The following is a 27,024-nucleotide window of genomic DNA, read 5'->3' as shown; positions in this document are numbered from 1 at the left end:
TCTCCCATAGAAATACACAATTGAAGGAGCAAATTTTGTACAATTAAAAATGTTTTATTTGTCTTGAGTTCCAGTTAGCTCAATTAGTAAAGTCTCTTATCACGGTAAGTGATATGAAGTCAAATCCTATTTATACCAAAAACTGATTGATGTCTTACCTTAACAATAAGAGTAATTATCATGAAGTGGAAGTTGTAAATTGAAATTCTATAACGTTATCTTTGTGTTTGTCAATAGTTTGTATGTCAACAAAACTTTTTGGTGCTCAACAGAGATATCTAGAGTTCAAATCCCCCTTCTCAACTATTGAGAAATATATTATTTATTTTAAAATGTTATCAAGTTCTTTATTCTCCATTTGAACCATCCACTTTCATAATTAGCCATGTGTCTTACTTTTTAAAAAAAAATTATTTATATATTTACTAAAAAAATAATTAAAAGAATTATATTTTAAAAAATATTTAAGTTTAAAAAATCTGTTGAAGAACAAATAAACTAGAACCCATTTTATAAATATTATTTTTCAACATTTTGAAATCAAAGTTATCTATAATATATATAAAACTAAAGACATTTAACTTTTGGTTGAGCTTATATTATTTTGCTACATAAGCATTTGAAACCTTATACTTTCATTATTCTATCATATTTTTTTAATTAATTTTAAATTCTATTTTATATTTAAACTCTCCATTAAAATATTATCTAATAATATATTCTTTAAATAGTAGAGCATATAATTCCATAAAAAAACACAAACATAATAAATGCCTATTAATAGTTACCATAATTATTAAATTTTATAATTAAAAAAAGTGAAAACTTATATTTTATTAATTGTTTCCATGCATTGAATGAGTTATTGGCAAGTTTAAATAAATAAAAATTTGATATTAAAAAAGTGGTTACCTAACGGGTAACAAAATACTACTTAAAAAAATGGGTTCAACTTAGATCTAGTATCCCAATACTGTGAACTAAACAAGATTCAAACACATATTCAAAAATGTTCACATATCGGCATATGTCAATTCAAGTGCACTAAAGCACTAAACCCACAATTTGTCCTAAATAAAAAATAAAAATAAAAACTCTAATCCACACACCCTTTATGTCCCAAGAATAAGAGTAGTCCTTTTATCTGGTGGTAATAATAATAATGAAAATCTTAAAACACATTCCATATTGCACATTTCACATATGTTATTTTTTGAAATTATGCCTCACAATTTCACATTTATAAGCATTCACATTTGAAGATGTGAAAAAAAGACTTATTTTACATTCCCAAACACTAATTTATATATTTTACTAACCTATTGAATATTAACATCTGGGGATGCAGAAAAGTGTCTATTATATATCCTCAAAACTTACTTTATTTATTTTACCATTTATTTTACAATTTATCTAACATCTTAGTTTCTATTTTTACATACAACTCATTAAAATAATATAAACAAATCAATTCATTCTCTTCCATCTTTTCCTCTCACTCCATTAATATATGTGTTTTTATTTTTACAACTAATGAATAGTATGGTTGTATAATACAACTTTACTGTTCACAGTTGGCAAAAAAGTTTAGGTACTCATATCTAGGTAAAACCCTTTTTTAGTGTCTTGGTTGGTAAAATAACAACCGGGGGTTTTTACCCCCCAATGCTAATGCTTAAACAATACACCCAGCTTCTTAATTCTTATTGTTACATACAACTCAATAAAATAATGTTAATAATACAATTAAATAATATAAAAATTTTTCTCTCTCTTTTCAATAATATATATATATATATATATATATATGTTTATAACCTTTAAATAGTATGTTATATATTTGAGAACTCACTATTTACGGTTGGTTTAAAAAAGCAATATACATCCAGATAAATTTGATTTTTGAAATATTGGTACACCCCAATGTCAATGCTCTAAGCCTCTAACTAAAATCATATTTAAAAATACTATTTTTTATTTTTTAATACCAATTTAATCCATGTAATAGTGTCTCTACCACAGGTTTTTTAAAAAAGCCGCGTGAGTACATTATTCATAATAATAATTGATTTTAAAAGAGTAGAGGCACCCGACATCGGCACAGCAGTCCTGTGACTCAAGAAAAGTCCGATTTTAAGGAGAGGGATAGGAAATTGCAGTTCCCTTTGGTTGTTTGGCATTATTCTATACCATTCTCTTTCTTGTCCATCTTATAAAAAGACTTTTTGCCTTTTCCTTTCCTTGTCCTTCCAAAACTCTTTCATCCGGGGGGGTATACGTGCTATAAGAGTATACCCATCGGCTTTAGCTTCCTCTCTTCTTCTTCTTCTTCTTCTTCCATAGTATTATTATTATTATTATTATACTTTCTTCGTTACCATGTCTTACAGATGGCTCAGCAGGGTATCTCTCTCTCTCTCTCTCTCTCTCTCTCTTGGACCTTCTTTTACTTTGTTTAAATTTTATTTTGTGGGTATAATTTTGGGACTATGTTGATTTTTAATTTATTGTTTCTTATCAGTGCAACTATTGAATATGAATTATGATCGATAAGATTATAAATTCATTTTTCAAGAAATTTTTTTTTTTTTTGTAATCTTTAAGATGTTCTGTTTCATCATGACATTTATTCAACTTGGATGATATTTTACACCACTTGTTTTAAGTTCATTTTGGCTTCTGATGAATCTTAAGAAAAAAAAAAAAAAAAAGACTTTTTTCCCCCTTTGGCTGGAGGAATTTCCTTTTTAAATAATTTTCTGTATTTTTGGTTCCCAGATAGAGCTTATATATTTGTTCTCTGATGGGGTTTCTTGTTCATTTATAATTTCAGTTGTAATTGATTTGTTCAATTTTTGAATAATAGTCTTGAAACTATTTAGATCAATTATTTGTTTAATGAATCAAGGAATGCTACTCCAACATTTTAAGTGTTCTACTTACAATTGAGCATGAATCTACTTTTTAATCATGCTACCCACCTTGGAAGAAACTGAATTCTGGGTATGAATCAACATTTTAAGCTGGTGGTTTCGTGAGAAAGGACTGATCTTGTGATTTGAAGTATTTGATTGTAGTTTAATATGAATACTGTTTTAGATATGATCTTAGCTTGTAATAATGTTCATCATTAGACCTATTATATCATCAAATGTCAACTCTAAATTGGGAACTCGGGATACAACATAATCCATGACAACTTGTTGATGACCATCTTGTTTGTTAGAAAGGAATCAATAGCTATTACGCCTGTTATTTTTGAAGCTTCTATATGGAAATATTTTGTGATGCAATTCGAATGGTTTCCAGCCAAATGCTTCGTCCGGCATGGGCGTTGCTGATCACACCAAAAACACGTTTTTGGAATTGAAGAGGAAGAAGGTTCACCGTTATGTGATTTTCAAGGTTGATGAGGGTAAAAAGGAGGTAGTGGTTGAGAAGACTGGTGGTCCAGCCGAGAGCTATGATGATTTCACTGCAGCTTTGCCTGAGAATGATTGCCGATATGCTGTATATGACTATGATTTTGTGACTTCTGATAACTGTCAAAAGAGCAAGATATTTTTCATTGCATGGTAAGCTTTCGCCTATGATCCCTAACTATTCCATTTTGACTGGTATTATCACGTTTTCACCAAGAGGGTAATTAATGAATAAACATTTTGATCATCCTTGTGAGACGTGGTAATTATCATAATAAATATCTTTCATGTATGTTCTAATCACAATAAAAAGAAAACCTTACAACCCACATTGCCTATGTCTATACTTATTGCATTCTTAAATTATTCTGATGCTTCTCTCTTTTGTATTTTACTACATCTTTGACCTGACTTCAACATGTCCATGCAATTATAGTTACCTGAATCTATAAATACTTTCTTGGGATTTTCTATGTTAGTTCTTTTATGAAACCTCAAAAATTGATTGCTCTGCTACTTGAATAAAATTTTGTGTTAAAATTGAAGGCATTTTTACTCTGTTAATATCATGCTATCTTCATCTAATGTCATCCCCTAGCAGCTTGTTTGGATTGCATCCTTTACAGGCTCGAGAATGAAAATAAGGAATTTTTTTGCAAAAAAGCTGAAGTAGCTACAAGCACCCATTTTTCTTCTATATGACTCTAACATGTGGGAAGTCCTGATGCGTCCAAGCTTTAATAAACTTCAGCATTCACATGTTATATCAAATTGCTGTTTCAGACTGCTAAAAGTGTCCTGATTATGTCTTCACTCACCCATTATCAACAGAAACTAAATATTTGTTCATTTTTTCTGTCATCCATATTTATGCATAATTTAATCAGTTGAACTTTGTTAACTCAGTAGTATTTGATGACTGTGCTTTCTGTAGTTACCAAAATTATGTTTTAACTGTAGTCCACCTTCGAAGTTAAACAGGATAAATTTATATCTATCAGATGATGGGCTCACCGTACATATGGCCATCAATGATATATTTTAGTTGTTTGGTTATGAGTACATGAATAAAGATTACTTCTTTACAAATTCCATTGCTTTATCTATCTATTAATTAACCATAAAGAACAGCCTTTGGGTTTGGGTATTACAAATCTGCTACTGATGTCAATGTTGTAGTTGTTCAAAACTTGTCACGAATTCCAATTTAAAACTTTCATGTAATGGAATTCGAACTCTCAGCTCTGTTTAGAATTTTATGTCCATTTTATCACTTTGTTATTGATCAACTGAAAGGAAAACAAAGAAAAATAAGTTCTACTCTTGACAATCTGGTTCTGTATTTTGTGTCTGTTTTGATTTGTGGAAGGAATGGTGTTGTGACCAAGACCATATGCTGACCATCTCTTTTTTGTTTCTGTCATTTATATTTCCATCTTTTGAAAACTATTTTCCAATGATTTGTTTGAACCTTTAATTCTATATGTTATTTTATGAGAGGAATACTTTTAAATTATCTAAAGCAATGATTTTTCAAGTGTCTGGAAGTTGCTTACATCAACGGTTTATAATTTTGTCCCACAGCAATGGCATTTTTTTCCATCTAGGTTGTTTGGATTTGAAGATTTCAAATCAAGGGATTTGAAGAAAAATTACTAGTTTAAATTGCTTGATATAAGTTTAACAACACATCATCATAAGAACTGTAGAGACTTTACTCAAATAAAAACATTTATGATATGTTGGATTTGAAATGACATCTTAAATCTAGTCATTTTCAATCCACATAACCCAAATCATTCCATAAAGTTCATCAATAAGAAAAAAAAAATGTCATTTCATACCCTGTTCAAGTCATTTAAACTATAGTTTACAATCCAATCCTTCTATTGAAACTCCTATCCAAACAAATCAGTATTGTTATTGATTTCAGTAATTTTGCCATCAGAATTTCATTCTTAATTTATTCATTGCACGACATTGGTATCAGGGCTCCATCATCCTCTCGAATCCGTGCCAAGATGCTCTATGCTACATCTAGAGACAGGTTTAGACGGGAGCTGGATGGTGTCCACTATGAGATTCAGGCTACTGACCCCACAGAGATGGATCTTGAAGTGATCAAAGACCGAGCACACTGAATAATCTCTGCAGTTATTGAGTTTTGTTCAGTGGGGAAAAGATCTGATATCACTATGCCAACTTATGAATTAGTTATCCCTGTGCAGAACCCATTTTAGAAACAAGATAGTATTGCATGATCCGTGAATAAACTAACATCTGGGAGGCTCAAGGTTTAGGCTAATATTTTCTGGAAACTGAGAGTGTCAATTTCCTTATTGATTACTGCTTCTCAGGTGAAGATGGCTTTGTTAAAGGGTATCTAGAAACTCTAAATGTAAGTCATTATATTGATTTCATCTTTAAAGGATTGTCCTGTAAAAGGATATTTACAAACTCTTGTTGTATATCATCTTATAAATTTGGTTTCAGGGGATGCATTTGATACTGCCAAGTGCTGTTACTTAACTCTATTTCAATTATTGTTTATTTGTTTTCACCTGACATCTCCGAAGGATATTTTCACTTTGATTCAGGCACCATGTAAACAACATAATTGAGAAATTGATTTCACCCAACACAGAAAAATTCTAGTCCAACATTGGCCTTATTTTTATTGTTTTCGAGAAAGACATTGGTCTTATTTTGGTTCGTAGAAATACAAGAAAACAAATACACCCACCATGGTCCATAGCCCCAAACTTTGCTTGCATGCATGGCAGTCTTCCTAGCAAACCAGAATATTTTGTGCCTTAGATCATCTGACCAATTTTTCTTAAATAAATCGAAATCTTCCAGTGTGCGTGCCATCAGAAGTTCTGAACGGTGTTCCCTATAGTCTCTGAAATCTATGCCAAGGAGGCACAAGAAAAAACAGATAGCTTTAAGTTATCGAATAAAATGCGTGGAAGACTTGATCAACTGATACCGCGTAGCATAGTATTTTCAACAAAGATATTCAAGGTTTATATTTCTCTTCTTCCAACTATTGTGTTATCAAAAGAATAAAAAATAAAAATAAAAACTAAAGTTATCTGATAAAGAGCAAAGTAAAAACACTAATTATCAAGCGTTTGGGAGATTTAAGGGGGAAAAAAAGTGGGGGTGGGGGGTGGGGGGGGGGGGGGGGTGATGAAGGTTTAAACTATACAAACTTCTTTTGACGTTTTATAGAATGACTCTCCTAAATATTTCACTTTGTGAAGTGACACTTCTCTCCCTTGGAGTTTATATAAATCCAACAAGTCTTTACTTATAGAATATTTTACTTTTTAAAAAGATTCCTATTAATTTATATATAGCTGGGGTGGGAGGGAGTGCCATGCAAACCTCATAAGAGGGGGGTGTCATTTTGTTTAAAGTTTGGGGTAAGATTTATTTTATTTTATTTTTTTAATAATTTTGTTTGTTTAATAATAGTTTGAGAGGTCATGGACTAATATATTGCATTTATAATTCTCCAGAGTTTCATTTTGATAAGAGGATAATGTAATTTACTTATTAATAAAAACAATTGTGTTGTATGGTTGATTTTGACTTGACTATGGGTGGAGCCAACACCACTCATGATGTGGTGCAGACGTAACTCGTAGAGGAATGTGCTTTTTCAACCAAATATCACCAGGAAATGTTTAAAGATTTCCTCCAAAGCTTGTGGTAGATGCACCACCATATAGACAAACATACCGAGTCAGTTCAATTAGAATATAGCTTTGTAATGCCTTGCAACTGGTGGATTGTCAAGACCTTTCTGTGACTCTGTCATCTACTACATATGCAGAAAGGTTAGCCTCGAAAACGAAGCCTGCAACCTCTTGCAAGGCAAGACTATTTTGCCAGAATATGTTCAAAATTTCTCGAACAAGCCTGTTGCCATTTAATATAGCAGATTGGTTAATTAGTTCTTCCCCAGGCAGATGATATTTTTATTAGCGACCAACATTTACTTTTTGCTACTCATAGTGACCAACAATGTTGTAGCCAACTTTTTGCCATAGAAGTATAATATATGTGGCTCTTGGATTTTGATCTACAAGCAATTTCAAAACTTGATGCTTATTTCCCGGTAATGAACTTAGTTTCATGAAACTCACCAGTGATGGGGATGTAGGCATTTTTCCCTGCCTTCTATGTTCGAATGGATGGATGGACGGATGGGGTCTGAAAAGGGGAAAGACTAGCTCCATTGTGTAGCCTAGTGATCAAAGAAAAAAACAGAGAATATTGGTTGCATATTCTTGCTTGGAAGGGTTGCTCAAAAGTACTGATAGGACCAAAGGTTGAAGACTGCTTGTGTTGTACCTCTTTCATTGCTACTACTTGGATAAAAAAAAATTAGGAAAATATTTTATGATTTCAAGCTTCCAAAAAGCAATGTACCTCTTTCCATAAAAAGAAGAAGAAGAAAGCAATATAACTGTGGAATGCAACATAAGTCATATAAACAATGGCAAGAAGAACAAGAAGGCGGTTAAAACAGGAAGGGGAAAGTGAACAAATATTACAATCTAATGGCTAATAACACAATCTTTTAGTGGGGCATCACAACATTTAAAAAGAAAGACAAAAATAGGGGCTTATTGAGAGAAACTTAAACAAATAGCTACAACATCGTGCTCAAGACATACAAAAATAACTGATAAGGAAAAGTTATGGTGCACAGGTAGTAGCAGTCTTTAATCCATAGTTTCATCCTCGTTTTCACGGGACATCTCCTCCAATGATCTACCATTTGATTCAGGCACAAGAAAAGTGAACAGCATACCCAAGAAGTTGACCACTCCCAACACAATGAGCGCATTCTTCACCCCAATGCCTGCAGGGTACCCGGCATCAGCCTTGGCCTTATCCTTGTTTTGAGCCAAATACAAAAACCCAAATGCACCAACAATAGCCCCAAGCTTCCCAGCTGCTGCTGATATGCCGTGGCAAGTAGACCTAAGCCTAGCTGGGAAAATTTCAGCTGGCACAACAAATGTGGTTGCATTAGGCCCGAAATTTGCAAAGAAGAAAGTCAATGAATAGAGCACCACAAATCCAATGCGGTTATCCTTATGAGTCCAGTGGTTGTATGGAAAAGCCAGGGCGAACATAAACACTGTCATGAAGAAGAAACCCATCAGTTGGATAGCAAACCTTCCCATCCTGTCAATGAAAGCCACTGTAAACCAGTAGCCTGGGACAGTACTGCAAAGAGCAATCAGTGTTTGTGCCCTTGCAATTCTAAAAACCTCCTCGATGGCATTCATGGTCTTTGCAGGAGGAATCCATCCAATTGCAGTGAAAATATCCTTTTGGAACAGGTTTTGGCTGTAAAATGCAATGTCAAGCAAGAACCATGTGCTTGTTGTACCAAGCAAGTGAAGTCCATGTCGTCGAAGAAACTCCTTGGAGAACAAACCAAAGGTATTGGCTGGTCTTTCAACGACCTTCTGTGGTTCTGATTCAATGTCTACCTGCAGAACCTTTGACATATCATTTGCAGCCTGCTTTGCATTCTTGGCAACAAGTGCCGTGTAACGAGCAGTTTCAGGCATCTTCAACCTCCAGTAGTAAGTCAGTGCAGCTGGAAGTGCTCCAAACATTACAATAATCCTCCAAACATAATCTGCTTGGGGAACAGTTGAGCCAAGTGCATCAACTTCGTAAGCAGGAGCATCGAACCTGCTCTGGAATATGGAAGATATAATAATAGCAAATATACCACCAGTTAAAATTCCAAAGCCTTGCATGGCGAACACTGCAGCAATGAAGGCTCCACGAGTCTTCTTATTAGCATATTCAGACATGATGGTAGCAGAAAGTGGGTAGTCGCCACCTATGCCAAATCCAAGCCAGAACCGAAAGAAGCAAAGCGTGGCCATCACAGCTTTTGCATCATGGCCAATGGAAAGCCCTGAACCAATGGAGCAAATGATCATGAGCAACAGAGTGATACCATAGACTTTCTTTCTGCCCAACTTGTCACCAAGCCATCCAAAAAAGAGCTGCCCTGCCAGAGTTCCACAAAGTGCTACACCATTAACAGCTGCTGCTACATTGGGAGGCAATGTGCCAGGCTTAGCTGCACCTTCATGATGGTAGTATAAGCGCCCAAGCAATTTGGTGCAAACGGATATACAGAATAGATCATATGCGTCTGTGAAGAACCCCATTCCAGCAATGATAATTGCAGTGAAATGGTACCATTGAGTTTTGGCAACATCGAGTGCATCCAGCACCTTCAACTGTTCCCTTGCCATAGCTAGCTAGCTAACTTGCTGTCTTTCTTGTCTTTGCTCTTTCTCTCTCACACAATCCCTGCGCGAATTGCACTACAAGTTTAGACACAACCAATTTTTGAACAAGAATCATTGGATCTTTCATAAGAAATGTGACACACATAAATTTATGCATGCCAAATATACCACATTGTTTTTATGACAGACAAAAAGTAATATATATATATATATATATATATATATATATATATATTATGTACTGTGCATCCAATTCATAACGTAACTTTTATCAAATAAGTACTTAGATATGAAGAAGTAAAATAAATATTGGATAACCGTTCAAAGCGTAGTGTAAGGAACTTAAAACTCTCTTTTGATCTTAAAATATATGAGGATTAAAAGGTCCAGAAATTCTTTTAGAATACAAACTTCCATCTACAAATACTCTCTCATTTTCCTCATACGTTTCAACATCTAAAAAAGGAATTAAAAGATGTGTTCTGTTTTTTGAAAATCGAATTTCATTACTTTCCTTATAATTTTATGTGCAAAAGTTCACATAAAATAGTGACAATAATAAATCTTTGGCAAAAGAGTTGAATTTTCATAAAATCACATAATTGGCAATTATGTATGAAGAAATTGGGTGGTATCTTAGAGCATTAGCATTGGGGAATGCTAATGCCAAATGTAAGGGATATTTGGCATTTCAAGCCCCAAAATGTATTGCATTAGGAAATGTTATTGCTAAGTATTGCAATTTTTTTTGTAATAGTGCTACAGTGCAATTCTATCTTTAGAATTACATTGTAGCACAATTCTAAAAAAAAAACTAATATTTTATTGTGATGGTGATTGGAAGAAAGAAAGAATAAATGATGGTGATTGGGGAAAATATTATTTTATTGTGTAGATATATTATTTTAATGGGTAGAATAGAAAAATAAAAGTTTGGGATGTTGGAAGTATTGTAAAATGGGATGGTATAATTGGTAAAGTAGCTTTTTGAGATGATAAAATAGAATAGAGTAGCATTTCTTGATGCTAATGCTATAAATGTAATAGCTGCATATAGCGGCTTTTTCACACAGGATAGATCCCAATAGGGTTCATTTGAAAAATGTAAAGATAGCAAATTACAGAGGCTAGGGAAGGGATCATAGAAATAAAACATGCATTTGGTTTATTATTGATCCTATTTACGAAAGCAACAACTTTAAAATAATATATTATTGTGGCTTTTGAATGATGGATTAGAATATACATAAATATTAAACTGGAATATTGTATATGTATATCATCGACAATGACGTATTGGGTTTGGTTTAAAAACCCTAACCATTTACATCTCAAAAAGTAGAAACATTTCTGTACAAAATAATGAAATATAGAGCAGATAGTGACACCTAATTCGAGAGACAAACAGCTTCAATTGACCTGGGCATATTCAATAGACAAAAAGTTAATACGAACGTGAAAAACAGCCTCAAAGAAGGCATAATATTATATTCATAGAGAAGTTTGATAAACTCACCTGAAAATTTTCTTGGCTCGAGATTGTTGAGAGAGAAAGAGAAAGAGAGAGAAAGAAAATTATAAGTGATGGTACAAAGCCATGTATGGGATTGAGAACTTATATGCATTGAATTTTTCTTAATTAAGACCAGAATATGTGGCCGGCATATTCCCAAAGTTCTCTTTCTCACCAACCTGTCACCCCCATTTTCAGGCCGATTGACTAAAATCATCACTAGTATATTCCATTGGATTTTTCGCATTAGAATTACCATTTATAGCTTGCTGACTTTTACCAACAAATCAAATATAAATATCTCTCTTATATTATATTCATCTTTACTTTAATTTTGGGTACAGGCACATAGTCTAGCTGTACTTGGTCAGTTGGTCTTCAGTTCCATGCAAGATTTCTGAATGTTATCTACCTTATTTTGACAAAATCTACCTTATCTTTAGGGAAATGTTAAATCCGTGCAACCTGCAGAGAAACAGATAATACCGTCGACTATGACTCAGAGGTAATGTAATATGAGAAATGTTATTCTTGCAATATATTTACAATACTTTCACAATAAATCTTAAATAATAGATTTTTATTGGCTATTACTTGTGAGAAAAAAGTTAATTTTAGTAATGAGTTAAAATTATAACTAGTAACAACTTACAATCTAGAATTTGTTGTAAAAAGTGTTGTGAAAATGTTGTGGATTTAACACTTCTCAACAAGTAATGCCATTGACTATTTTACAATATTTTTACAAACTGTTGATGTGACCAATTTCTTATTAATTTTCATCTAGACTCACCATTAATATTACATTTTCATTTATCAATAATTACTCATCACATCATCAGTTTGTAAAAAAATTTGTATCTATAGCATTACTCCTTCTCAACATAATATATTAAAAAACTAGAGTTATCAAAATTGTCTAGAATCATGTAATAAACTGTGAGTTGTAGAGAAAATATGATAGGTTTAGGTAAAAAGTGCCAGGTAGTCGGTGGGAATAGCCCTAGCCTATCATTGCATCTGTCATTGGTATAAAGTACAATTAGAATGGATTCAGATCTTCTAGAGTTCCTACGGTACTTTATCAAGTAAATTTCTTTAAATCCTCACCTCTCATTTAAAATTAATTCTTTAAGATGCTGCCACATCATCAATCCACTAACTAACTCTTTTAAAAACACAAAAAAGGGGATAAGTTTAGGAAGTAGCCGTGATCCTTAACGTTAGCAAACGGATCTTACCTTTTTTTTTTGGATGGAACAAATCTCAAACTTGAGAAATTCATCAACCCATAAATTACTCCCGCCATTTTTCCCATCTGAATCCAAAAGACACTCTTGGGCAAAACAGTTCAAGAAGAAAACCAAACTTTCTTTTACAACTCTCCTACATCCTTGAAATTTTCAATACTTTCAATTACAAATGATGGATCCATCTAGCTCAATCCCTTCAAATTGTCCAAGGATGACCATTGAAAGCTCAATGGAGGCCAGGTATATCAGCTATCTTACTCTCTCTCTAGCCTTTTTTCTCTGTCTATTGTCTATTAACTACTAGCTTCTTCCTTTTTTCTTTTTTTTTTTCTTTTTTTTCATACCTATGCTTGATATTAGAGTTTTGTTCTTTTGCAATTTCATTATTGCAAAACTGTTTAATGATTGCTCAAGAAAGGCTGTGTTTTTTTGGGGCTACCCTATGCCTACAAGGTGTTTGATAATTGTTCAAGATAAGAAACAGAGCAGACAAAGAAGATAGTTTTGTATTAGTTTGTTACCTTTAGTATAATCTTAGACAAAGAAAGACCACTATAATCAGAGAGAAGAAAAGAATGATTCAAGTTGAAGATAATTGTACTAGTTTCTTATCTTGAACAATTATCAAACCAATACAATTAGTTTTGTTTAGAGTAGAGCGATTAATGCACTGGTATGATAAGAAAGGATGAGTTGATCCAAGTTGAAGGAATAAAAAAAAGAATAAGGTAAAGGAAGAGCAAAAATAACATTAGCAGAAATAATAAAAGACATGTCAATCAAGGAAGTGACAATGAGTATGACTTTAGATGAGTAGAATGAAGGAAAAGAATAAATATTAATGACTTTGTTGAGGATCCATAGCCAACCCCAAAAAATTTGGGACAAAGGGTTTGTTGTTGTACTTTTCTCATTAGTTTCTTCTATGTGATATTTTAATTCTTCTTGTATGATTATTTATTGTATTTGCTAGTAGGCCAGTTTTGTACTCAGCTTGAAATTGGGTGTAGGAAAACAAGGGGCTTGGACTCACTACACATATAATAGACCATTGCAAATTGATTCTTAAGTTCCCTGAAGGCACTAATAGCACCTGGGTGTGTTTCTTCTACTCTCCCCTGCTCTCAGTCTCTATGATGTATTTTTTTTTTATAAGCTACAGAGTGTTGATAGTTTTAGCTTTAATAATTGCAGTATAATGAGCAGTTTAAAATATATGAACCTTTGGAGTACAAATATGATGCTTGTGAGGCAATTCTATTATGGGAACAGATCAGATGTTATTCCTTTTACGCTTGGGTACTTGTTCAAGATAAGAAACAGGGGAGACAAAGAAGATAATTGTACTGGTTTGTTACCTTTACTCCTTTAGGGTCCTTTTAGATATCGCTAAAAACTGAAAACATTATAGCAAAATAATTTTTAAATGTGTGAATAGTGCTGTGAGACCCATTTTTAATGAAAAAGTTGTTGAATAAAGTACTTGTCGGTCCTGTGAACAGTGCATGAGATCCACTGGAAAAGCATAATCTGCTCTTCTAAAAAAAAAAAAAAAAAGGTGAAATGCAAACGCTAAATGCAGACTCAGTATCCAAACAAGTACTTAGTATAATCTTAGACAAAGAGCGAGGCCACTATAATCAGAGAGAAGAAAAGAATGATTCTTAGTCTTTACTTTTGTGTTTGCCCCATTATGTTTATAATTGAAACAAATGCCTGATTACTAATTCTTATTACCCTTTATTTTCACTTAAATGATATTTTGAGTCTTTTGCCCCTAAAAAAGAGTTCAGAACAAGTCCGGTTTGTTTATAATCTCAATTTTTGTCAAGTGCATGATGTTGCAACTTGCAACGTGACAATTTTTTCCCTTTCTTTTAGAAATTTAATGTATCATATTGATCTTTACGTCCCACTTAGACACTTTTTTTTCCAGCTTCTAATTTCAGGTTCACTTGAAAGCTTGGATGTTGATGATCTATGATTGCACACTAATTATGCGGGTGGCTATTAGTGAGTAGCATCCACAGTGGCTTTTAGGATTTAGTTCTTTGGAAAAAAGATACTAGCAAAGATCACAATATTTAAGAAGAATATGTATCAATAGTGGCCAAAATGCTTCATGTATTACCAGTGTTTCAATAGTTATGGATATGTAATGAATAGTTATTGGCAATAATATCAGTTTTATCGCTCTTATCTTACTTTGTTATTTCATATATGCTTGTATACTATACATGTAATATAATGTAATTTATTGCTAAAAACATTTAAATTGCCAATAATATTGATTTAAAATCTAGAAGTTTCAACTTTGCACAAGATACAATTGTTTTAAAGAAGAGAAAATGCTACATATCAAAGGCCTATCCCCTATTCTGTTACAGGGACAATCTTAACAAAAGAAAAATGTAACACTGGCAACATTAACAATGGTCTTTCCCGTCCTCTCTTTTACAACAGAGACAATCTTAATAAAAGAAAAATGTAACAGTGGCAGCATTAACAATGGCCTATTCCCTCTTCTCTTTTACAATAGGGACAATCTTAACAAAAGAAAAATGTAACATTGGCATTTGAATGATTCAGCTGTCTCATCGTATAAAAGTGCAGCCCCAAAAATCACCATCTCTTTGTGGTGATTGAAACCAATTAACATAGCTAAATGCATAAATTCTTTGTTTGTGCCAAATGTAGTGTCAAAACTAAAAACATCACCAAAATGGGCATACTCAATTATCATTTTAGCATCAGGCCAAAATATATTAATTTTTTGCTCCTCAATATCCAACTGTACAACTTAATGGAATGATGGATTTTGAACCAATTATTGTTGAAAATACCTTAATAAACTACCGGCTTCACCATATATCAAGCTTTGTTGTCGTCTAATTCAAAGATAGTTTTTTTGATCAATTCTAGTGTAGCCAAAAGTAGCCCTTCCACCAGCCTCTCTACTCATTAACTTATGTATCTCCTTAGGCTTAATTCCAAAAGCATAAGCTAAATCAATAGCAAAAGCTTGGACATCAGACATCTTTCGTTCTGATCGCATCATGAAAGTAGTTGCTGCAAGATGAAGAACATGGTTGTGCTCAGATACAAAATTGTACACCTTGTACTTTCCAGTCCCACAAACTAATGAAACACCCAATCGTATTAGACAATTAGTCCTTGTTTCTTGTTGAGGTTGATTGGTCAGATGATCTCATTTATCAGGCTTACGAGTACCCTCTTTAGAACACAAAAATCTTCTCGATGTTATATCTCCATCTATCTTACTTTTATTTGCATAATGCTTTCGAACACTAAACTCCATTTGTTTTCCATAATTTTTCCAAAACATCCAAGTTGCCTCTAACGTATCAAACTCCATACCAACCTCCGGGGTACAATCATTCATGGTATCCTTGTTTTGACAAGAATTGTCCATCATCCTATAAAAATACAAAAAAAAAAAAGAAACTTAATATTCCAAATATTACTAATATACCAAGGTCCCATTACTAATATACTCAACCTAAATAGACAAGTTTGAAACAATCATCGCAATAGCAAAACCCAATAACATGAAAAGAAAAGCACCAAAGTAGATTTCCAAATCTTACAGCTTGCAAATCATTAGAAAAATTAGCAAAAACACAAAGCAAATTGATTACACTAGTACATATATATCATTTTATGTAGTGAACCCTATCATATTTTTTCGATCCAGTACAATTATCTTGAATCTAATAATATTATATACATTATATTAATATTGACTACAATTGAGTGATTCAAAGTAGATGCATGCTAATTGATATTCAATTGATTCCAAGTGGTTAGAGGCATAATGGATTAACTTATTAATATTCAATTGAATCATCAATTAACTTAGGATTTTCTAATATATAATTTGAGTGAAAATAAAGGGTAATAAGAATTAGTAACCCAGCATTGGCCTTTTAATTATAAACATAGTGGGGCAAACACAAAGTAAAGACTAAGAATTTTAAAAATCAACAATACTTAAAGGAGTCCCAATTGCCAAAACTTGTAAAGAATTCCATTGACTGCCCTGTGGCACTGGTCCAACTATGGATATCACATACCCACTACAAGTGCCCTACCAATTTTACAAGAAAAAAGATTATTACTGCATAAGCAAGATGCAAACCACAAACTAAATAAGTACAGGTCATTCATGAAACAGTCATGATATAAGAATCATTCTTTTCTTCTCTCTGATTATAGTGGCCTTGCTCTTTGTCTAAGATTATACTAAGGGTAACAAACTAGTACAATTATCTTCTTTGTCTGCTCTGTTTCTTATCTTGAACAATTATCAAACACCTTGTAGGTAAAGGATAACCCCAAAAAAACACAGCCTTTCTTGAGCAATCATTAAACAATTTTGCAGTAGTGAAATTGCAAAAAACCAAAAATCTAATATCAAGCATAGTTATGAAATAAAGAAACAACAAAAAAAAAAAAAAAAAAAGAAGAAGAAGAAGAAGAAAGGAAGAAACTATTAGTCAGTAGACAATAGACAGAGAACAAAGGCGAGAGAGAGAGAGAGAGAGAGAGAGAGAGAGAGAGAGAGAGAGAGAGAGAGAGAGAGTTGATATATATACTTGGCCTCCATTGAGCTTTCAATGGTCATCCATGGACGATTTGAAGGGATTGAGCTGGATGGATCCATCATTTGTAATTGAAAGTATTGAAAATTTCAAGGATGTAGGAGAGTTGTAAAAGAAAGTCCGGTTTTCTTCTTGAACTGTTTTGCCTAGAAGTGTCTTTTGGATTTAGATGGGAAAAATGGCGGGAGTAATTGGTGGGTTGATGAATTTACCAAGTTTGAGATTTGTTCCATCCAAAAAAGAAAAAAGAAAAAAAAGGGTTAGATCTGTTTGCTAACGTTAAAGATCACGGCAGCTTCCTAAGCTTATCCCTTTTTTTGTGTTTTTAAAAGAGTAAGTTAGTGGATTGATGATGTGACAGCATCTTAAACCATTAATTTTAAATGAGATGTGAGGATTTAAAGAAATTTACTTGGCAGAGCACTCTAGGAAATCTAGAAGATCTGAATCCAATCAGAACTAATGTTGATTTTATTTTTTTATTTTAATATAATTGATTACATCTTCTTCTTAACTTATTTTTTGCAATCTTGAAAGCTTTAGTTATGTTGTGTTTGGAGAAATTGACATTTGCATGAAAATCTAAATTAAAATCATGTCAAATATTAGTTTTATTGTTTGGATGTTATACAAGGAAAATTTTCTTTTTGCCTACTGGATGAGGAAATCTTATTCATCTAAACATATAAAATTCCATCAACATTAACTAGCAATAATAGATTAATGAAAACCAAGCACTTCACTCATGACCATCGACATTGATGAAGCACAAAGTTGCCTCGTCAGTATGTTCCTCGTCTATGTTGATGGACAAGCTTGTTTGCCTGTTGAAAACAAAGAAGAGTAAGAGTGAAAGACATCGGGATTGTGCTAGCCAAAGGCCCTCCGATGCTTAAGTTAGGCAATCTCTTTCTCAGCTTAAGAATCTCAAGTAAGTGCTATGATATCTGAAAATGTCTTATGAGAGTACTTACTTAAGTTAGCTGGCTTTATATAGCCAATGCCTTGGGTTAATGCTCTTGTCCGTTGCACCTGAAGGGTATTACAACATTGATGGCAATGCAGCCTCTCTTTAAGTGGAGGTTTGTAATGCCTAGGTGGCTCATTAAGTCTTTTGTAACAGTCTTTCTACCGTTGCTCATTGCAAACTGGGTCACTAGAGTTATTTTTGCTTTTAATGTGTTGTGATTGTTTGTCTTAATGATGCAAACTGGGTCACTAGAGTTATTTTTGCTTTTAATGTGTTGTGATTGTTTGTCTTAATGACGGGCATAATGTGCTTTACAGTCGTCCATCTTAATGGACTACTATTTATTCATGGCTCCGTTAGTTGCCCCCCTATTCCTTTGTCATCCAGTGTTGGGACAAGAATAGGAATATGATTAGTTGCGACGGTTTGCATCTTTTTGCTTCCCGAAAATCTTCTGTTGTAGTTGATGTGATATGACCTCTTTGTCAGATGACAAACATGTGTCCCTGTTTTATTTGTGGTATGTGCGAGATTTTCTAGGTTTTGGCGCGCCTTAACTTCATTTTTCCCTTTTTTAGGAAAAACCGTTTTGCTCCTTTTGTCTTATTTTCTTTGTGCCTAAAGCTTCGAAGGATTTCACATTTCAAACCCTTTCTCTTATTGGTAAGGTTCTTCTTCTTCATGCTTTCTTGATGGTTGATTTTGATTTCTTTAGACAGGAGTGCCCCTCTATTTCCGTTTTCTTTGCTAGATTAAGAGTCTATCTTGAGTATGCTTTTGGTTGACATCCCCAAGCAAGTCTTTTTGTGTCTCGTTTTACTGCTTTCAAACCCATTTTACTCGCCCTTTATCCTTTAATCTGCCATTCCTTGATTAAACACCACCTAGAAATGACTTCTATAGAATATAGGCGAGATGATGTTAGGTCGAGTGAGCTAGAGATAGGGCTATCATCAAATGCTGAATCTCTCTGTATGGAGGTTGATAAAGCTACGTCAAAATTTCCTTTGTATTCTTCTTCAACTCCCTTGCATGCCCTTTCTGAACTTTGTTCTTTAAAGGCAAAGAAATTGAAAGGTTTTAGAAAAATATTTCAATTCCCCAAAGGAACCACTGTTTGCTTGCTCTGTTCTAGCGAGAAGGCTTGTAGTTTTGCTCATGGCGAAGTGTGTTTCTACGAAGTTGCTTTTCTATGTGGTCTTCGTTTTCCCATCCATCCATTTATTATGCAACTTCTTTCGAATTTCCAAATTGTCCCTAGCCAGCTCGTCCTTAATGCCTAGAGGACGATCATAAGTTGTATGTTGATTTGGATGTCCACCTATGAGGGGGACATGATAACTTTGAATGAATTTCTGTATTTATATCATTGATACCTTCTACCCATTATGGGTATTTTGAGCTTTTGCCTTGGGATAGAAAATCTAGGGTCATCTCTAGGTTTCCTCCTTCTTTTTGTGATTGGAAATCACAATATTTTTCATCTCTGGAACTGATGGGAAACCATGTTTGACGACCTCTAGGGTGAAGTCCCAAGGTTATTGCGAAAATGGAAGTCCCAACATTGGGTGAGTATTTTTTTTTTTTTTTTTTTTTATCATTTTTCTTGACTTCTTCATTTAACTCTTACATATATAACATTGCTTCTTTCGTGATCTTGCAGCTTTTGATCATCCTGAATTGGAGAGTCAACACCGTGAGCGAGTCCAAGCTACCCTTGCTTTTGCCCGAGAAATTGAGGATTTTGATGATATGGTTGATCCTCGTCACTTGTTTGATTGCTGTCTTGGACCTGAGCCTTCTGAGTACATGTTAGAAAAGATTCGTCGAGAGGAAAAAAGTAAGTTCATTTCTGAAATTCTTTTTGTCACTTTGTATGATTACTCATCTCGCTCTCTTTGCTAGCGGAAATGGCCACTAGGTATAGTATGGAGAAGTATGCTCACATTAGAGGAATGAAGAATGAAACCTTGTCTCAGCTTGCCACGGATCTGAAGAGGAGAAAGCTTCACGACGAGAAGGGTGATGCCATGGTTTCCCTATCTGTCCAAATTATCCCATCTTCTTCGACTCTGTCTCCTGAAGTTACGGCTTCTACTCCTCCCACCACTTGCTCGAAGGGAAAGGGCAAGGTTGGGAAGAGTTTTTGGGATGATCCAGCTATAGCCCTTGGATGAGCTCCTAATGTGGTTATTGACAATGAGCTTAGAAGTTTGTTATCCATTCCTTCTCATAAGTTGGTTAGTTGTCATAAACATAAGATGGTGCAGGTTTAAAGTTCAAACTGGAGTCTGTTGAGGCAGAAAGTTCCAAGATAAGGAAGGACCTTAACGAGGCAATGGACGAGGCGAACAAAGCAAGGGAGAAGGTTAAGGAACTCAGCAAAGCCCTGAGAGTGGAGAAGATGCTCATCATTCAGAAGGATGAGGAAAGGTAGCTCTTCTTAAGATCGATGCTGAGCGGGAAAAGGTCATCCAACAGTTTATGAAATTTGAGCATTTTTCCAACCTCCAGTTCATCCAATACTTCAAAGGCTTTAAGCTTCTGCGTAGGTGGACGATGAAGCACCATAGTCTAGTCGTGGATTTCTCTAACCTCAACTTTGAAACTATCAACATTGAAATTCTGGCTGATGAGGCTAAGGAACAAGAGGAAGTGACAGCTAGTGGTGGTGGTGGGGAAGACGTTATCATTGCTGAAGGAACTGATTTGGGCCAAGGGGACAAGATTGTGGCTCCCTCAATTTAGTATAATCTACTTTTTATTTCTTTTTTCAGAACAATGGCTGCCTCCTTGTTTTAAGGCTTTTACCTTTGTTCAAGAACAAAAATTACCTCTTTGTTTTAATGTTTATACTTGAATTTTATTTATTTATTTATTATTTTATTTATTGCGCATTTTCCCTTATTCTGGCTAAGCTTTTCGTTTATCAGTGATTTCTCATGTGATTAAATCTCGCTTCCAGAAGATTCTAATGATCTGCTTTGGGTCATTTTGTGTCTTGAGCTTGTTTGATTCAAAATTTGTCTTTTAAACAAACTTCTCCACCAAGCCTCATCATTTCAAAGACGGATTTTTCATCATGGACTTTACAATTTGAACTCCCTATCAGTTAGATGGGTTTTTTTTTTTTTTTTTTTTTTTAAATTTTTTTTAATTTTTTAATTTTTTATTTTTTTATCGTGAGTTTGATGATTTGAACTCATCTTTGGTGGACAGTTTTATTTATTTATTTATTTATTTTAACCATGAACTTTGATGATTTAAACTCGTCATTAGTAGACGGAGTTTTTGTCATGATTTTGATGATTTAAACTCGTCATTAGTAGATAGAGTTTTTTACCATGCTTTTAATGATTTAAACTCTTCGTTAGTAGACGGAGTTTTCTACCATGCTTTTAATGATTTAAATTCATCGCTAGTAAACAGAGTTTTCTACCATACTTTTGATGATTTAAACTCATCGATAGTAGACAGAGTTTTCACCATGCTTTTGATGATTTAAACTCGTCATTAGTAGACAGAGTTTTTACCATGCTTTTGATGATTTAAACTCATCGTGAGAAGACGGAGTTTTTTTAAAATGCTTTTAATGATTTAAACTCTTTGTTAGTAGACGGAGTTTTAATCATGCATTTGATAACTTAAACTTTGCCGATATGCTGGCTCTGCATGGCTTGTGCTTAGTTGCTAGGTACTCATGTTAAGGACTTGATCTTTGGAAAGATATGGCTTAATGATGCCTTATTTGCTTTATTCACCCTTGATTACAAAAGTATTACAAAGGTAAACTTAACAATGTAAAAGAAAAGACAACTTGACAGAGAATACTAGAAATGTAAAATGCTTTGCAAACAAAATTAAGTTTTGCTTATCTGTCAGTGAGTAGGACGAGGTATTCCAAGTGTTGGAATTTATTAGCGTAGGTAGTACTTTTAATGGTAGTTCTTCTTAATATGCTCTGCATGCCAATGACAAGGTAAATGTTTACCTTCAAGGTCTTCCAAATAGTAACTTCCTCTTCTTGAGTAACAGATGACTTTGTACGGACCTTCCCAATTGGGGCTTAGCTTCCTTTGATTAGGGTCTTTGGTGGTGTAGACACTTAATTTTGCACCCATGATTTAATTAAGGAGAATGACTTGAATGATCATTCATGTACCCCAAAAATCATGATTGCATTACATGCATCAATTTGTTCTGGCATTACATGCATTGATTTGTTCATTGCATATCATAAAAATGATCTCGAGATTCTAATGGTCACAATGGTGTGTTTGGTTTCCAAATTGGACCATTGGATCGAAAGATATCGCATAATCAAGTTTGCACGGTCAGCATGCATTGTGTTTAGGTAGAGTCGACCACACGTGATTAATTTAAATTAAATCTTGATGGTGAACTGAAGATTGAATAAACTCCAATTCGTCCATGAGTGTCGTCCAAGTCAAGAAGACAGGATTGGTCATCCCTCGTAGGACGGTCGTCCATGGGCATGAAGGTCAATCATCAGGAAAGTGCTTGGACTACCCTCAACACCTAGACAACCCCCAACACTTGGGAAATTTCTAGAAAGATTTACCTACAAAAGACTAGTGAATCGAACCACGTGTTACTATTTTGAAACATGAGCAAGATCCTGATTCATCGCTGTAATTTCCTACTAAATACTTAACTTCCAATGACAGTTATAGAAGATAAGATTGAACATTCCAACTTCTATAACGGTTTGTAGAAGTTAAGTTTGAACTTTCTAACTTCCACAAATATTGGGGAAGTTACGAGACAAGTAACCACTCCAAAGCACACTATATAAACACTCATCCACATCTAATGGAAGTAAGTTCTCATGACTCCCAAAAATTGGAATTCTAACATTCTAGAGGAAAAAACTAACTTAAGCATCGGAGGGTTCTTGGCCGGTTCATCTCGGTCACCTTTGATCTTGTCTTTTTCTTTTCTGGCCTCTCAAGCAATCATTAGCCCATTGAAGCCTGGAGCATTCAGCCTACTGATTTTCTTTGCATCATCAGTTGGCGCCATCTGTGGGAAAGTTTAATTTTGTGTTTTGCAATTTATCTTCCTGCGACAAAAAGAATGCATGGTTCGGACAAGATCAATGGCCACTAGTCTAGGCCACTAGAAGAGTAGGAATGCTTCTAGTAATCCCCATCGTGATCGTCAGTCAACACCTATCATGCAACTGCCTTCCATCCAGCACATACAATCCATGGTGGCCGCCATGGCGGAGTTAACCCGTCATAACCAAGAGTTGACTAGCGAGATCAGTCTAAGGAGGCAACGCCATGAAAGATACGCAGAAGGACAAGCCCAAAGTCAAGAAGTTAGAGAAGGAGAAAATGCTGAGCTCGAGAACTAGTCAAGGGGTACCGCTTCATGAAGGGTGCCACACTTGGAGAGGGAAATGGATCAGATGAGGAAGGCTATGGACAAGATGAAGGAGAACATGAAAAGGGCGAATCTCGTAGATGATTTAGTTCATCGAATAGACTCCCATTTCATGGCTTCCATCAACAGTCATCCCTTACCTCTTAAGTTCAAGATGCCTTCCTTGGACTCATATGATAGAACGTGTGACCCTTTTGATCATATCGCTACTTTTAAGATTACAATGCACCTTTAAGGGGTTCCAGACGAGATTATGTGTAGGGCCTTTCCTACCACCTTTAAAGGGCCACACGAGTGTGGTTCAGCAAGATACCTTCAAACACTGTGGGTTCTTTCGAAGAATTGAGTAAGTTGTTTGTCAACAATTTTATCGGAGGATAAAGGTATAAGCATTCCTCGTCCGGCTTGTTAACCATAGAGCAAGGGCAAAATGAAAGCTTGCAATCCTTCATTACTCGTTTCAATAGGGAAGCCCTGACGATAGATGAGATGGACGACAAGTTGTTATTGGCAGCCTTCCATAATGGATTTAATTCTGATTTATTCATCCGTAAACTTTATGAGCAAGAGCCTCAAACCATGGATGAACTTGTCCATTCAGCCCAAAACTTCATGAATGTAGAGGACATAATTATAACTAAGAAGAGAAAGAGAGCTGAGCGAATGGAAGCAGATCTCCTGTGCCACCTTGAGCAGGGTCCTCATCCAAAGAAGGCCCGGATGGGAGAGGAGAAAGATCGAGACAACAAGAGGGCAAGTTCTTCAGCACAGAGTCAGCAATATACGCCCTTGAACATGCCACTTGAACAAGTGCTTATGCAAATCAATGCAAATAAAGGATGATCCATCCTTGAAGTGACTGAAAAAAAATGAAAGGAGATCCCAACAAGCGCAATAGGAACAAGTATTGCCGCTTCCACATAGATCATGGACATGACATGAACGAGTGTTCTGATTTGAAGCAGTAGATAGAGAATCTCATCAGGCAAGGAAAATTGAGAAATTTTCTTGGACAAGATCACAAGGACGAGAAGTTGAAGGGAAAGCTAGAAGAGTCGTTATGACCCCCACTTGGAGAAATAAGAGTTATTATAGGAGGGACCTCAGCAGGACAATCTTCCAAGTTGAGGAAGATGTACTTGAAGGTAGTACAAAACGTCCAACTTTCTGGATGACCCCCAAGGATGAGGGTAACAGAGGAGCAAGCCATTATGTTCACGACGAGGATGCTAAAAGGGTTCACCACCCATATGACGACGCGATCGTCATCACTTTTCTCATAGCTGATTATACGACTAGAAGGGTGTTGGTAGACAATGGACGTTCGGCGGACATCTTATATTACCCTGTCGGTATGGAGGGTTTTAGAGCGAGGTATCGTATTCCATAAGGGGTGGTTTTAGAATATTGCCCCCCGGATCGAGTACTGACCGGTAGAGATATGGGTCAATTCATCATTCCCATGATCGCTTTCATAGAGGGAGGAATGACACTTCCCATGCGTAGGATAGCCCGAGACTACTTGATTAACCATAGGTTGACCCCCCACCAATGCACCCTCAACCTATTTAGGGTCTTGGGCTTCGTAGATGCCCTGAACGAACAGATGGGCTTAGGGCTCACGTGGCATGATGTGGTTCACATGTACGAGTAGCTTGCCAGTACGGGTTACTACCTTAAATCCCGATCTGAGGACGTTAGGCTGATATCCTGTCTCCCCAAGTCCAATACGGGTATGAAGGATGACTACCTGATTGCCTCAAGGGAATGGAGCGACGGTCTTCATCGTCCAACTCGGGCAGGAGATCTAGGTGTGGTACCTTTAGGATCAGTCCCTTTGGAAGGGGACTTAACCTTTTAGCTTTATTCCTTTTGCTTGGCACTTCATCTTCTTTTGGTAGAAAATATCCTTTTAGCGATTTTGACCATAATTCCCTTCTCGGCTATTTTGCAGATAAAGCCCACATTGCTCTGCGGCTCAGCCATACCAACGTTCAGGCCCTTAATTACCTTCTGAGGTTGGAGATCTTTGTAAGTGAGGACAGACAACTGTGAGCCACTTATCTGATCTTAGGTTACGAGCCTCTGTCCCGCGTCTTTCAGGACATTGGCCAATCAATAAGAGCTGGGAGTTCAAGGTTAGCTCAGATCGATGTCTCTAAGCCAGGATTTTTGGCTCGAAGGGATCTTCCGCCTAACCACCTTGCTAGTTCCACAAAACCTTCCACCAGCTGCACAACCACCTCCACAAGACCATCTCAAAGCCGCAGCATTTATTGAAGAGGAGATTGACTCATCTCGCCTTTCATTAGAGGAGGAGATAGACAAGTTCTATTTTGAAGAAAACAATCCAAAGGCTCCTTTGATTAACCTTTCGGACGCCAAGGGTAAGTTAGACAAAAACTCCGGCATTTGCGCCCTTCTCCTTGTGATCGCCTACCCGAACAACTCATCTAACGAAGAGGAAGATATCATGGCCTTGAACAAGGTCAATAAAAGCCTAAGGGAGCTCATGGCTGCCAGGGGAAAAGAGTCAAGCTCGAAGGCATCCATTAAGTCTCAAGCTCCCTCTAATCTTCCTCCTGCTCCTCCACAGGTCCCCGCCGACCTCGGCCTAAATGCTAACCCTGACTTGAAGAAGAAGAGGCCAGCCAAGTTGCTCGAGGAAGGCGAGGTGGGTCCTCGGCATGACACAAAACATCAAAAGGTGATCCAGGAACCTCGGGACAAGAGATCCCAGTCTGTGGCCAGCCATGAGGAGCAGGATAGAGCTGAAGTGCACGTGGCACAGCCTACTTGGAGTCCTCGGCTCGAGGTGGATGGGGCACCAATTCCTTGGAATGCCTCTATCCAAGAATACCAGAGGGGTCGAGCAGGATACATTGTTGAAGCCCTAGAGCAGCCCATGCTCCTTCCCAGGGACATGGACGCTTACAGGCATTTCTCGCAAAATGAACCTTTCCTATCCCTAAAGAGGGATCTTGCGATGGTAAGGAAACTTATCCCTTTACACACATAAATACTGAATCATATTTTGTTCTAACTCATGTATTTTTGTGATCTTTAGGCAGATTACTCAACAATTTTTTTGTGGCCGAGGAGTGGTATCGGGATGCGCGGGCCAATGCTGAAGCCCTCTCTCATGCCGAGATAGAGAAACCACTAAGGGCTATCAAGCAGGAGCAATACGAGCTAACTGAGAAGCTAAAGGAGGCACAATCATCTCGTCTGAGTGCCGAGGTTGGCTTGAAAACCGCGGAGAAGCAAGTTGAGGATCAGTGCCAGAAGTTGCATGTGACTGAGATCAATCTAGCCACTGAGAAACAGGCTGTCTTAGATCTCAAAGCTGCGTTGCAGAAGGCCAAGGAAGAAACCCGGCTGGCTAAGGAAGCAGCCGAGGCCGAGAAGAGAGCTGCCTACCAACTTGGCGTGGAGGAGACGCAAGTAAGGCTTGCTGAGGAGCTATCAGAGGTATGCAGGGACTACTGTAGCGTTACATGGGACAAGGCCCTCAACGTTGCGGGTGTCCCTGTAGA

General features: G+C 35.8%; 3 protein-coding genes across 4 annotated transcripts; 1 reads left to right on the top strand and 2 right to left on the bottom strand.

Annotated features, from left to right (window-relative positions):
• Nucleotides 1-2,168: 2,168 nt before the first annotated feature.
• LOC126698428 (actin-depolymerizing factor-like) lies at nt 2,169-5,951 on the top strand. The gene is made up of 3 exons (XM_050395641.1): nt 2,169-2,403; nt 3,310-3,575; nt 5,413-5,951. The coding sequence occupies exons 1-3, from the start codon at nt 2,380-2,382 to the stop codon at nt 5,561-5,563; spliced, it is 441 nt and encodes a 146-aa protein (XP_050251598.1). The 5' UTR covers nt 2,169-2,379; the 3' UTR covers nt 5,564-5,951.
• Nucleotides 5,952-7,953: 2,002 nt separating this feature from the next.
• LOC126698427 (inorganic phosphate transporter 1-4-like) lies at nt 7,954-11,329 on the bottom strand. Of its 2 annotated transcripts, XM_050395639.1 has the most exons (3): nt 11,238-11,318; nt 11,110-11,140; nt 7,954-9,782 (listed from the first exon to the last, which is right to left on the bottom strand). In XM_050395639.1, exon 3 carries the CDS (start codon nt 9,722-9,724, stop codon nt 8,159-8,161), a length of 1,566 nt encoding a protein of 521 aa, XP_050251596.1. In that variant the 5' UTR covers nt 9,725-9,782; nt 11,110-11,140; nt 11,238-11,318; the 3' UTR covers nt 7,954-8,158. The 2 variants fall into 2 exon arrangements, with proteins under 2 accessions (XP_050251596.1, XP_050251597.1); XM_050395640.1 differs by lacking the exon at nt 11,110-11,140 and having other exon boundaries at nt 11,238-11,329.
• Nucleotides 11,330-15,380: 4,051 nt separating this feature from the next.
• Nucleotides 15,381-15,890, bottom strand: LOC126701053 (protein FAR1-RELATED SEQUENCE 12-like). Its single transcript, XM_050399196.1, has 2 exons — nt 15,713-15,890; nt 15,381-15,625 (listed from the first exon to the last, which is right to left on the bottom strand). Exons 1-2 carry the CDS (start codon nt 15,888-15,890, stop codon nt 15,381-15,383), a joined length of 423 nt encoding a protein of 140 aa, XP_050255153.1.
• Nucleotides 15,891-27,024: the final 11,134 nt, after the last annotated feature.

The sequence above is a fragment of the Quercus robur genome, chromosome 9, assembly GCF_932294415.1.
Source record: "Quercus robur chromosome 9, dhQueRobu3.1, whole genome shotgun sequence".
NCBI lineage: Eukaryota > Viridiplantae > Streptophyta > Magnoliopsida > Fagales > Fagaceae > Quercus > Quercus robur.
Note: the sequence above shows the minus strand (reverse complement) of the source record. Positions and strands in the feature narration are given on the sequence as shown.